The sequence below is a fragment of the Mesoplodon mirus genome (genome assembly GCF_964341445.2).
Source record: "Mesoplodon mirus genome assembly, chromosome: 11".
NCBI classification, from domain to species: Eukaryota; Metazoa; Chordata; class Mammalia; order Artiodactyla; family Ziphiidae; genus Mesoplodon; species Mesoplodon mirus.
The window spans coordinates 28,864,281-28,878,088 of NC_138987.1; the positions used below are offsets into that span (position 1 = coordinate 28,864,281).

Below are 13,808 nucleotides of genomic sequence, written 5' to 3' on the forward strand. Positions count from 1 at the left end.
AAAGGGGAAGCTGGGACAAAGTGAGAGGGTAGCACTGACATACATACACTACCAAACGGAAAATGAATGGCTAGCGGGAAGCTGGTTCATAGCACAGGGAGATCAGCTCGGTGCTTTGTGATGACCTAGAGGGGTGCGATAGGGAGGGTGGGAGGGAGGCTTGAGGGAGGAGATAGGGGCTGTGTGTGCATATGGCTGATTCGCTTTGTTGTGCAACAGAAAAAACTAACAGTATAGTGAAGCAATTATACTCCAATAAAGAAAGATCCATTAAAAATAAAACGCATGCTTAAATCTTCAAAAAAAAATCTCATTTTCCACCCTCCCACCTTTCATTTACATGGCACTTATTTTCAGAGGGCCTTAATGTGCATTAACACATTTCAGTTAAGTTGAAAGTCACCCACTCTTTCTAAACTTAAAAATTGTATTAAAAGATAATGATGTATGTACAAGAGTATATAATATGTATGTTTAGTGAATGAAAATAGAATGCTTGTGTAGCCACCAGGTAGGTTAAGAGCTTATTGCTACCACCTTAGGTGCTCCCATGATTCCTCCTCAGGTCTTGGCTCCGCTTTCCACTGCAGAGGAAACCACAGTGCACTGGGCTTTTCTTTGGGGTTACAACCATCTATATTTTTAAAAACAGTATGATGGTGTTTTGCATGTTTTTGTAAAGTTGATATAAATGTATTCTGACTTTAATTCATTGTCATCTTTAAAGCTCATCAGTGTTGATGCATGTAGCCATATAGTTCATTTAGCTTTATTTCTCTCATATTGTGTTACATGAATACACAGATGTTTAGTCTGTAGGTAAGATCTGGGTTATTTCCAAATTTGGGATACTATGAATAGTGCTGGTGTAATCGTCATTGTACACGTCTCTGGGTGCGTGTGTTGAGTTTCTGCAGTGTGTCACAAGTGAATCTCCTAGGTGGTAGGGCCAGGTGTCCCTGCAGGTTCCTTGGAGAGAATGTTGAACTGTTCTCCCATCCCAGCAGCAGGTGAGAGTACTCCTCATTGTTCCATCCTGACCAGCAGCTTAATTTCTGCAGTCTGTAGTCGGTATCTGTGTGGTTTTAATTTGCATTTCCTTGATTTTTATATGATTGAACATATTTCTAAGAGCCCTTTTTATTTTTTATTCTATGAAATGCCTTCATGACTTTTATTTTTTTTCAATTTATCTTTTTCTTACTAATTGTAGGAATATTTTGTATATTCTGGATACTAATTTTTGTTGGTCATATGTGCTTGCTGAATATGCTCATTTAATTTTGTGTTTTCATTCTGTGTTTTACTGTGAAGTTAGTTTTAATGTATTGGATTTCAGTCTTTTGGTTTTTCATGACTTGCAGGCTTTGTGGCTTAGTTAAGCCACTTTTTTTTTTTTTTTGGTAATACAGTCGATTTACAATATTGTGCTAGTTTCAGGTGTACAGCAAAGTGATTCATTTATATATATCAATATTTTTTTCAAATTATTTTCCATTATAGGTTATTACAAGATATTGAATATAGTTCCCTGTGCTATACAGTAAATCCCTGCTGCTTATCTATTTTACATTTAGTAGTTATATATATATTAGTATTTGTTATTCCCATATTCCTAATTTATCTACCCCACCCCGCCTTCCCCTTTGGTAAAGTTTGTTTTCTTGTCGTAGTCTTTTTCTGTTTATAGATTTATTTATATTATTTTTTAGATTCTACATATAAGTGATACCATATGATATTTGTCTTTCTCTGACTTCACTAAGTATAATATCATCAGGGTCCATCCATGTTGCTGCAAATGCCAATATTTCATTCTTTATGGCCAAATAATATTCCATTGTGTGTGTGTTTGTGTGTTATTTTTTTTTCCATTTATTTATTTATTTTTTATTAGTTTCTGCTTTATAACAAAGTGAATCAGTCATACATATACATCTGTTCCCACATCCCTTCCCTCATGCATCTCCCTCCCTCCCACCCTCCCCATCCCACCCTTCCAGGCGGTCACAAAGCACCGAGCTGATCTCCCTGTGCTCTGCGGCTGCTTCCCACTATCTATCTACCTTACGTTTGGTAGTGTATATATGTCCATGCCTCTCTCTCGCTTTGTCACAGCTTACCCTTCCCACTCCCCATATCCTCAAGTCCATTCTCAAGTAGGTCTGTGTCTTTATTCCCGTTTTACCCCTAGGTTCTTCATGACTTGTTTTCTTAAATTCCACATATATGTGTTAGCATACGGTATTTGTCTTTCTCTTTCTGACTGACTTCACTCTGTATGGCAGACTCTAGGTCTATCCACCTCATTACAAATAGCTCAGTTTCGTTTCTTTTTATGGCTGAGTAATATTCCATTGTATGTATGTGCCACATCTTCTTTATCCATTCATCCGATGATGGACACTTAGGTTGCTTCCATATCCTGGCTATTGTGAATAGAGCTGCAATGAACATTTTGGTACATGTCTCTTTTTGAATTATGGTTTTCTCAGGGTATATGCCTAGTAGTGGGATTGCTGGGTCATATGGTAGTTCTATTTTTAGTTTTTTAAGGAACCTCCATACTGTTCTCCATAGTGGCTGTACCAATTCACATTCCCACCAGCAGTGCAAGAGTGTTCCCTTTTCTCCACACCCTCTCCAGCATTTATTGTTTCTAGCTTTTTTGTGTGTGTGTGTGTGTGTGTGTTATGCAGGCCTCTCACTGTTGTGGCCTCTCCCGTTGCGGAGCACAGGCTCCGGACGCGCAGGCTCAGCGGCCATGGCTCACGGGCCCAGCCGCTCCGCGGCACGTGGGATCTTCCCGGACCGGGGCACGAACCCATGTCCCCTGCATCGGCAGGCGGACTCTCAACCACTGCGCCACCAGGGAAGCCCTAGATTTCTTGATGATGGCCATTCTGACTGGTGTGAGATGATATCTCATTGTAGTTTTGATTTGCATTTCTCTAATGATTAATGATGTTGAGCATTCTTTCATGTGTTTGTTGGCAGTCTGTATATCTTCTTTGGAGAAATGCCTATTTAAGTCTTCTGCCCATTTTTGGATTGGGTTGTTTGTTTTTTTGCTATTGAGCTGCATGAGCTGCTTATAAATTTTGGAGATTAATCCTTTGTCAGTTGCTTCATTTGCAAATATTTTCTCCCATTCTGAGGGTTGTCTTTTGGTCTTGTTTATGGTTTCCTTTGCTGTGCAAAAGCTTTGAAGTTTCATTAGGTCCCATTTGTTTATTTTTGTTTTTATTTCCATTTCTCTAGGAGGTGGGTCCAAAAGGATCTTGCTGTGATTTATGTCATAGAGTGTTCTGCCTATGTTTTCCTCTAAGAGTTTGATAGTGTCTGGCCTTACATTTAGGTCTTTAATCCATTTTGAGCTTATTTTTGTGTATGGTGTTAGGGAATGATCTAATCTTATACTTTTACATGTCCCTGTCCAGTTTTCCCAACACCACTTATTGAAGAGGCTGTCCTTTCTCCACTGTACATTACTGCCTCCTTTATCAAAGATAAGTTGACCATATGTGCGTGGGTTTATCTCTGGGCTTTCTATCCTGTTCCATTGATCTTTCTGTTTTTGTGCCAGTACCACACTGTCTTGATTACTGTAGCTTTGTAGTATAGTCTGAAGTCAGGGAGCCTGATTCCTCCACCTCCGTTTGTGTGTGTATATTTATACATATGCATATCATATCTTTTTAAGCCAGTTGTCTGTTGATGGCACCTGGGTTGTTTCCGTGTCTTGGCTGTTGTAAATAGTGCTGGCTGCATGTATCTTTTAAAATTAGTTTCCATCTTTTCCAGATATATACCCAGGAGTGGGATTGCTGGATCATATGGTAGCTCTGTTTAGTCTTTTTGTTTTCCATAGGCCACACATTATTAAAATTTTAATTAAACTGATTGTAGTTTCTAACAATGTTGTTCTCCCATCCTGAACAATTCTAAGCAAGAATTAAGGGGACTGTGGCTCTTGAAGCCTGTCAGAACTTACTGATCTACTATGATTATGATATAGAAATTTATAAGACATTAGTTAACAAACACTGAACTGTAGATTTTATGGTGTATAATTTCATACTGTTTTGACTAGCTCACTGTGTCTCTGACGGTACACACATTATAGAAGTGGATTCCTCAGTTAAACCCTTTAACCTAATTTTGAGTTGCAAAAGTTATTTTATTAATCCACCATATTTTAAGAGCAGCACCTTTTAAAAGCTTGGCATTGAGATCATGTTATTCCACTCATGTTGCATAGTACATCCCCTCTGCTGTGATTTCATTATGGTGTCCTGGTTTTCTTTTGGGAATTAACTGTTAAAGCTACAGAACCAACTTTAGTTTTTTTTCAGGGATGTTCTAGAAAATAACCACAAAAAGCAAAAGAAACAGATAGTTTTTATTTGCTAGCTTTTATTGCTAGGTTAATTTATTACAAAGAAAGTGATATTTCTGTTGAACTTCGTTATAATTAAACATACTGTACCAATTAAAGGTCATTATACTTGTTTCCTAGTGGGCTGGGATGCCTGGAACCAGACATGTTCAGGGTGGAAACAGGAACTTTTATACCAAGCCCCATGGCCAGTTGTGCTTCAGGTGAGTTTTAAAGTTAATTGGTCCCTTCTTTAAGGAGGGTCTGGCTCAGAAGAAACAGGAATTGGTAGAGCTGCACCCTGTTCATGGTGATCCACCCCTAAAAACAGTATCTAAAGGACCATGAACTTCTGAATGCTGGTTCATTAAGGTTCCACTGTAAAACTAAACATCTTTTGTGGTACTCATCTGCTTGTCTTTTTATTGCATGATGTTTGAACAATTACCAAAACTAGACCTGCATCTGCTAGTGCTCGAGCCTTAATGCACAGGGCTCATCACCTAACTGCACAAATTAATGCTGTTAGGTCCAATTATGAGACAAACGAGATTATAAATATACAATTTTCAGAATGACAGGCACTTAAAGCTCATTAAGTAAAATACAAAAATAGATTATATTAATAGGAAATATTTAGTGTTTATCAAATTATAAATCTAGGCTTTTACCATTTTTTGAAAAGATACTGGAAACTGAAAAGAGATGACACTGAAATAAAGTGAACAATGCGTTTTTTCCATAGCTTTCATTCTGAGCACTGAACAATGTGATCTAAGAAAAGGACTTACCCAAAGCACCTAAAATAACATTTGTAGATGGGTATGTTGTCAACCATTTCTTACTGTTTCCCTCCCAAGTCTCAGTATCAAGGCATCAATAGTACGTTCCACAAGCGGCTGTCAGCATTCTGAAACCAAGTGGTGTGCCTGTATGTATTAGAGAAGTTGAAAACCCTTAAGGAGGTAGCTCTCCTTCCTGGGTGCTCTTCACCCAAAGGCGCAAGAAGGTTATGCTTCAGATTCTGCGCCTCTATTTTCACTTGGACTTCCATCATTGTCATCTGGTTGATCGTTTAACAGTACATATTTTCCATCATTGGTTAGTGGTATGGACAGCATTAATTGAGCCAGTGCTTCTGGATCCTGAAGTTATGGGAGTTTAAGAAGGAGAAAAGAAAATGCTTAAAATGCACTTAAAACCCCTTTGGCTTGGCTGTCATTATGTTCTGTAATCTAGCCTCATTCCTTCTGACTCGTCTGTGTGCGCCTTCAGGTGGGTCTCCTTGAATCTCTAAAGAAACCCTCAGTTGAATTACTTCCTCCAGAAACTAGGCCAAGTTTCTACCTCTCAGTCAAAATATCATTTACGTAGCCAACTCAGAATCATCTTTCTGCAAAGAGTCCAGAGAGGAACTTCCCTCACAACTTTGACCTTTCTTTGTCTTTGAACTCCTTTTTTTCCTTTTACTCTATACCAAGAGTTGGCAAACTGTGGCCATTTGGCTCACCACCTGTTTTTATAAATGAAGTTTTACTGGAACATAGCCATGCCAATTCATTTACATACTATGGCAGCTTTTGTGTTAACAACAGCAGAGTTGAGTAGTTGGCAACAGAGATAGTAAGCTGAGAAAGGTTTATTATCTGGCCCTTTACAGAAAGTTTGCCAACTCTGATCTACACCATAAAATAACAAAGTTGCAGGGCTTGCCATTTTTTCATTATGTTGGTCTTAGTCCTTGATCTGTCTGCCCCTCCCTGATAGATTAGAGTTGCACAAGCATGATACCCACTAGCTATTCAATACACGTTACTATTTACATTAATTAAACATTTAAAATCCAGTTCCTTAGTCACACTAGCCACATTTCAATCTGCATATTAAATAGATCTTTTCCATTACTGCAGAAAGTTCTTCTGGACAGAGCTGAACCAGAAGCCCCCTGTTCACTGCTGTAATTCCAGGGTTTTTCTTATACAAAATTTAATCTCAAAAATTAGTTGGGTAAATGAAAGATTGCAGACTGCTGATAGACAGGTCTGAGAGTCTTCATTTCCAATAAACGTCCAGGTAACGTCTCAGTGTTGCTGGGCCTGTGACCGCTCTGAGGAAGAAGGCCTTAGAGCGCATGGTAGATGCCGAGGTTTGTACCAGCTTCATTTGAAAGAAAGGAAATCTAGCCAACAACAACAGCAACAAAAAAATTGATGAAACAGTAGGAGGTGCAGCAGTGATACTTCCGAAGAACTCTGCGTGTTACCAGTGACCATGGAACTAGCTGATCAAAAATGCCCGGTCGTTAGAAGCCTAAAAGGAGATCCCAAACCTGGCCACCCTGCCTAGTGAGCATCATTTCTCTTTTTGAGAGAAATCTAAGTGTAAAGATACCCTTTGAGTTGTTGTTAAACCAGCACTAAAATGCACCTTACCTTCTGAACCTCAATGATTTCTTTTCCCAAATTAATAGCATAACATATCTGCAAAAGACAAGAAAAGTAGTGTTTGGCAAAGGCAGAAAAGGATAAAGAATTTCAAAAAGAAATGGGATTATGACAGTACAACGATGTCACTGTCTGCTCACGTCAGCGTGGGGACAGAGGGCCTGGCTGTAGGAGACTCATCACACAGGGCTCTGAACACTAGCCTCCACCTGTCCTGGTCTCCTGTTGCCGGTTTGTGCGTACAAAGAATATCCAGGTTAAGGGAAAACTGAAGGTATTAAATCGATTAAAGTTCTTACCGGGATACCTTTTTCCTTTCTCTCTTAACCATATTTAACCACTGCACGTTCATACACAGTGGTAAACAGATACTTCCTGAAAGAAGGGTTGATTCATTTTGATCAATTCTAAATAGTGAATGCAGTTTTTCATACTAAAGAAAAGAACAGTTTATATGTACTTTCCTGACATCTGCTTCCTTGGTTTGCTCTCTGAGAATAGATTTTCTCCATTGTAACTTTTGCTTTAATTTTTTAAAAAAGAATAAATTTGAGGGGAACTGCTTTAAACATTTCCTGATAGCTCTACTAAACACTTATATTTCACCATTAAACTTCATTCACTCTATTTTGGTTGATATGTATTTTCCATAAGGAAATTATACTCCAGTTTTCCTCCAGTGGGGCCTTACCAGGAGGTATTATTATCTAAACTACTCAATGGGGACCTGAAGAACAGTCAACTAAATATCCAGGGGGGCTGTGTAAAATAACCTTTTAAAAAGTATCTTTCTTTGGGCTGAAATATTATGGAATCCTAAGATGAAGAAAATAACAAGACCTTTTCGCCTTCGGAGTTGCTTTCAAAAACATATGTGCTCAGGGACTCTCCGCCTGTGGATTCGGGCATGCGGACCACAAAGCCAACCAGTCTCTTGTTTTCTTGATGAGCAGCAAACTGGGTGACACTAGTGAGTTCAAACTAGAAAAAAATAGGAATAGACCTAATATCACACAACAAACTGGAATTAAAAAACAGACAAGATCATTCTCCATGGCAAAAGTCATGAAAAAAGTGCACTTATTAGTGACATTTAATTTGGCAAATAAAATTTACTAAGTGCCTACTTTGTGTTTCAGGTGGCTACAAAGGTGAATTAAGGAGTAATCACTAAAATTAGCATGCATGAGGGTACTTACATTGGCCCTTGTTACTTGAGTCTGAGGATCTATCAACCTGAAATTTTAATAAGAGATTCACTGTATCACAAATGTTGGATAAAATTATATCCTTAGATGAGTTTGTACAAGTTCAGAATAAAATCACACAAAACCCCTCGAAATATGAAAATATAAGACCTAGTTGAGGGCGAGGTGAGATTGCTCCATGTGACGATCCAAAGGGAGCATGTGCCATGATTTCTGCCTTTGTTGAACCTGTGTAGTTAAACCTCAGGGTATCTTTAATGGAAGATTATAGCAAATAGAGAATTTCACAGTATTTTAGTGCTTATCCAAGAAGGCTGCATTATAATTCTCTAGAAAACTAGTGTGGATGGATCTTATTCCGTACAGCCTGCACCTCAGCACTTACTATCAGTCTGTTTCCCTTAAAGTACTGGATAAATGGATACTTCTAAGTTTAACAATTTTTTTTTAAAAAACATGGGGTAGAGGTGAGACAACAGTGAAGGGATTTTAACAAAACTATTCCCTATCAGTTTGGGTGTAGGAGGAGTAACTTTAAGAAGGTATTCTAGATAAATTCTTTAACAACATTTTAAGCATCATCAGTGTCTCTGAGAAAATTAACTGCATTAGAGAATTTACTGTTATTTTATATATAGATAAATATATAGATATTTTATATATAGATATATATATTTCTACTTTCTAACACATGGTATTATGTATATAAATTATTATTGATTTGCTGTAAGTTTCGTAAGTGAAAGCAAAAAATCTGTTAAAAAGATGGTTATGGGCTTCCCTGGTGGCGCAGTGGTTGAGAGTCCACCTGCCAATGCAGGGGACACGGGTTCGTGCCCCGGTCTGAGAAGATCCCACATGCTGCGGAGCGGCTGGGCCCGTGAGCCATGGCCGCTGAGCCTGCGCGTCCGGAGCCTGTGCTCCGCAACGGGAGAGGCCACAACAGTGAGAGGCCCGCGGACCGCAAAAAAAGAAAAAAAAAAAAAAAGATGGTTATAATTCTGTTTATATGAAATGTCCAGAATAGGCAAATCTACAGAAACAGCAAGATTAGTGGCTAGGGCTGAGCAGGTTGCAGGGGAGAAGGGAATGACTACTAACAGGTATGGGTTTTCTTTGGGGGGATGATGAAAATGTTCTAAAACTGTTCGTGGTGATGGCTGCACAAATCTGAATATACTAAAAAACACTCTAAAGGGGCGAACTGTACAGTATGTAAGTTATATCTCAATAAAGCTGTCCCCCCCAAATGGTTACAATTTGAAAGGTATGCAGTTATACTTGTTAAAGCATGGTGTTTATAATCAGAGGGCTTAAAACTGAATTCCAACCTGGCTACTTTATGATCTTGTGTGAGTCACCCTGATTTCTCTCAACTGCTTTGTAAAATTGGGATAAGAACCTCCATATTTCAAAGAGGTGGTTAAGAAAATGAGAAAATTTGTATGGAATTTTAAGCTACAAAGCTAAATAAATAAATTTTTATTTATGTCCCTATTAATGAATATGAATTTAATGATTTTTAAAATTTATATCATCAACAATTTCCCTCAAGTTGGGATAACTTTAAATATTTTGTAAAATTTTTCTATAAATAAAGATTTAAACCATTCATATCATATTTTGTGAGTTTTTAAGTTTGCTGTCTACATCAGGTAACCTGGATTTTGGATTTGCTTAAGATCGGATTTTCTGTGTGACTTCTAAATTGTCTCAAAACATGAATTCCCATACAAGGATGTGTATGGTAAAATTTACCATTACTGATATTTAACACATCACAACATTGTACAACCATCACCACTATCTAGTTCCAGAACATCTTCAGCACCTCAAAAGGAAACTCCATACCTGTTAAAGCAGTCACTTCCCATTCTTTCTTCTCAGCTTTTGGCAGCTGCTCACTAATCTGCTTTGTCTCTATAGATTTGCCTATTCTAGATATTTCATATAAATGATCATACAATATGTGGCTTTTTGTGTCTGTCTTTCAATTAGCATAATGTTTTAAAGGCTCATCCATGTTGTAATATGTACCAGTACTTCATTCCTTTTTAAGGCTGAATAATATCCCACTGTATGTATATACCACATTTTGTTTATCTATTCATCTTTTGATGGACATTTGGATTATTTCTACCTTTTAGCTATTGTGAATAGTACTATTATATGAACACTTGTTTTCAATTCTTTTGGGTATCTACCCACGAATGGAATTCTATGTTTAAGTTATAGAGGAACTGCCAGATTATTTCCCACAGTGGCTGAACAATGTTATATGCTCACAAGCAATGGGTTCCAATTTCTCCACATCCTTGCTAACACCTGTTACTTTCTTTAAAAAAAAAAAAAATCCATAGCCATCGTAGTGGGTGTGAAGTGGTTCTGAATTTGATTTGCATTGCCCTAGTGACTCATGACACTGAGCATCTTTTCATGTGCTTGTTGGCCAATTATATATCTTTGGAGGAATGTCAACTCAAGTAGACATTCTTCCATTTCTTAACTGGGTTTCATCCACTTCTTAACTGGGTTTTTTCTTTGTTGATTTGTGAGAGTTCTTTATATATTCTGGATACTATACCTTTATTAGATAAATGATTTGCAGATGTTTTCTCCCATTCTGTGGGTTGTCTTTGCACTTTTGGGGATAGTGTTACTTGATGTACTACGGTTTTTCACATTGCTTTTACATACATTTACTCTGATCTTTTTGGTGGTGATTACAAGAAAGATTATCATAAGCTTTGTAGCTTATGAAAGCTTTCAATGCCTATGAAAGGTCCAGGACACACTTGGAGAAAATCTTTAAATAAATATAAGGTTTTATTCATAAGAACCTCATTCTCAGTAGAAGGTTTATAACAAATGAAAAGGACTGATTTTAATAAATGGAAGAAACTATATTCTGATTTTTGCCGAAGTGCTAAATTAACTTTTTTGAAACTACCATTTACTGAGTACTTTCTATGTGCCCATCACAGCTGTAAATGTTTTACATGAATTAACTCATTTATTCCTCATGACAATACTATGGGGTGTGGATATGGCTGCTTTCATTTTATAGCTGAAGAAACCGAGGCACAAAGGTTAAGCAACTTGCTCAAGTTCATACAGCTAATAAATGCCAAGGTCAGGAATAAGGCTCTAAAGCACTGCTGCTGTCCCACAGAAATTTAGTGTAAGCCTCGTATGTAATTTAAAAATTTCTAGCAGCCACATCAAAAAAAGTGAAAACAGCTGAAATTAATACACTTTAATACGTTGAAAATATTACCAGCTAGGCGTATTATTAATTTAAAAATTATTTTGCATTCTTTTTTGGGGGGGATAGTCTGAGATCTAAAATGTTTGGTATGTGTTTTACACTTAAAACACTTCTCCATTCAGATGAGTTAGTTTCAAGTGTTACATGTAGCTACAGTATTGTACAGTGCAGGCCTTAATGCCCATGGCAGCCACAGCTTGACTGTCGTTTGCCATCATTCATACGGATCTGATTACTTGAGGCCACAAATCATGTAGTTAACATGACTTGGCTTCTTTATTTTCAGCCCAACAAATATTAATCAGATTTTCCTTGTGGTGGTCTAGTTATCTCAGGCAGGCTCATGTGCTGTTTTCATAGTTTTTAATTTTTATAAATAGTACTCTCAGAGATGAAGAGAAAAAACAAAAACCCTTCCACTTGCAAGCTCTGAGATAGAGAGTAACTCTCGAGTGATGGCATCTTTACGCCCAACAGGGTAGAATTCATTCACCACTAAAGATACCAGTTGCTAAAAATATCAGCTCTTGTCTTTAAGGGAACTTCTTCTAGCCAATGTATTTTTTTTTTTTTTTTTTTGTGGTACCCGGGCCTCTCACTGCTGTGGCCTCTCCCGTTGCGGAGCACAGGCTCCGGACGTGCAGGCTCAGCGGCCATGGCTCACGGGCCCAGCCGCTCTGCGGCATGTGGGATCTTCCCGGACCGGGGCACGAACCCATGTCCCCTGCATCGGCAGGCGGACTCTCAACCACTGCGCCACCAGGGAAGCCATAGCCAATGTATCTTATAAAACCAAAATGTAAAAAACAGAGCAGAAACAAGAGTAGCATCTTTACTTAATCTAATCAAACAATTCTACTATGAACATTCTAGATGGTTAAATGTGCTTTCAAAGGGGAATCAGTCGAAGCTGTAAGAAAATCTGAAAATGAAACTGAATGTACCTCAGAGCTTGACTGGTGACCATCAGATGGGATTCTGTCATACGGAAGATATTATGAATAGCCCGAGCAGCCAATACTTGTCTCATTGCTTCGTAAATCACTTCAGTAGTGTTGTCTGTTTTAACTGCCATTGATCCCAAAAACCGAACTATAAACATCTGTTGCAAAAGAGAATCTGCAAGAGAGCATTTTCTGCTCAGGATCATTTCACTTCCTGCCTGTCGACGCGCATACCAGAGGCACATGTGCTGGTCTGAGAACAGGCTGAAGACCTCGGGTTTGCCTTGCTTTCTGGAGGGCTTTCTACCAAAACTTCTGAATACTCTGCTTTTATATAAGCCACAAATTGCCAAAGCTCTGAATCTCCTATTGTCCATATTTTGTCTGTTTGGAACTATTCATTAGACTAGAAAAGCACCTCTTTTTCTTCATCTATAAAATGAAACCACATGAACATCCTTCTAGCATGAACTCTAGGTTGACTACATGTAAGTGGCAGTATATGCATCTTACCTTTTCTCTGAAAATAAGAGCTTTTCCACTAGACAATAGAAAATTCATTCATTACTTTGGCCCGCTGATAAAGTCCTCTTATAGAAAAAAATGTATTTGAAGAAGATAAGACCTGATGCTGGGTTTCATTCAATTCATGCACATCATTTATTACTGAAGGGCAGGGATGACATTCCATAAACTAACGGAGATTGCAGAACTATTAGCTTATCTGATGCTAATAAGCTGACGGTATTGGCTTCTTGATAATGGCACGTAACCTGACAAACTGAATAGCAGCAGCCACAACTGGCAGATCATGAAGAAGGTTTAAAAGATCTTTTTTTTTTTTCTGTAAGAACAGTAACTCACTTATCCACCATTTGAAACTAAGAAGCCTACTTTTTCTTCACTTGTCCTCCCTATGAGTATCCTTGCCCCTAAAAAATAAGGGTTAAAAAAACTTATTAGGAAAATATAACTGATATGTTATAAATGGTTACTCCCATATGAAGCTAGTTTTTATAAGTTAGAAAGATTTTTGTGTAGACAGTTAAAAAACTGTGGACTGTGTGAGAAGTCAGCTAGATATAAGCAGAGAGTCAGATTTGATGCAGAGCCTATTAACGTCATTTTTTCTTTTTTTTACCTAAAGCTGAAAGGAATGCCAGTTCTCAAGTCCTACTTTTAAATTTAAATAAGTGGCATTTCATTCTAATGACATTCTCAGGCTTCAGTCAAGGAGAGGCTGTGTTAAAATGAGGTCTTGCCAACACTTCTAAATTGCCTCGGCTGGGAAGTGTAGCTCTTTGGAGTAGCAGGTTATGGTCAGCTCTACTGAGTGTGTTCTTATGTATCTTGTAAGAACGTAAATCAAACAACAAAAATCAGAATCTGAACAAATTAAATAACTTTTTTTTTCATGTCATCTTCAAATTTAAGAATGAGTTATTTGTGTTTTTGGTTTTCTAAAATGACATAGCATGTCTATGACTCACCCAGATTTTATCCTCTTGGACTTTGTTTTGCAGTAATGTTATAGCAGATTTAGATTTGGCAGCATTTCTCTGCAGG

At 37.9% G+C, this 13,808-nt stretch overlaps 1 protein-coding gene across 3 annotated transcripts in view; it reads right to left on the bottom strand.

The window, feature by feature from the left end:
- Window positions 1-4,382: 4,382 nt before the first annotated feature.
- APPL2 (adaptor protein, phosphotyrosine interacting with PH domain and leucine zipper 2) overlaps window positions 4,383-13,808 on the bottom strand; it is a 52,207-nt gene continuing 42,781 nt past the window's right edge. For 2 of the 3 annotated variants that reach the window (XM_082634468.1, XM_082634470.1), the window contains 5 exons: window positions 12,243-12,417; window positions 8,022-8,058; window positions 7,663-7,803; window positions 6,811-6,858; window positions 4,383-5,523 (listed from right to left, as the gene is read on the bottom strand). In XM_082634468.1, coding sequence (XP_082490594.1) covers window positions 5,389-5,523; window positions 6,811-6,858; window positions 7,663-7,803; window positions 8,022-8,058; window positions 12,243-12,417 — 536 coding nt within the window. In that variant the 3' untranslated portion in view covers window positions 4,383-5,388. The remainder of the gene's footprint in view (window positions 5,524-6,810; window positions 6,859-7,662; window positions 7,804-8,021; window positions 8,059-12,242; window positions 12,418-13,808) is intronic. The other variant, XM_082634469.1, reaches the window with a different exon arrangement.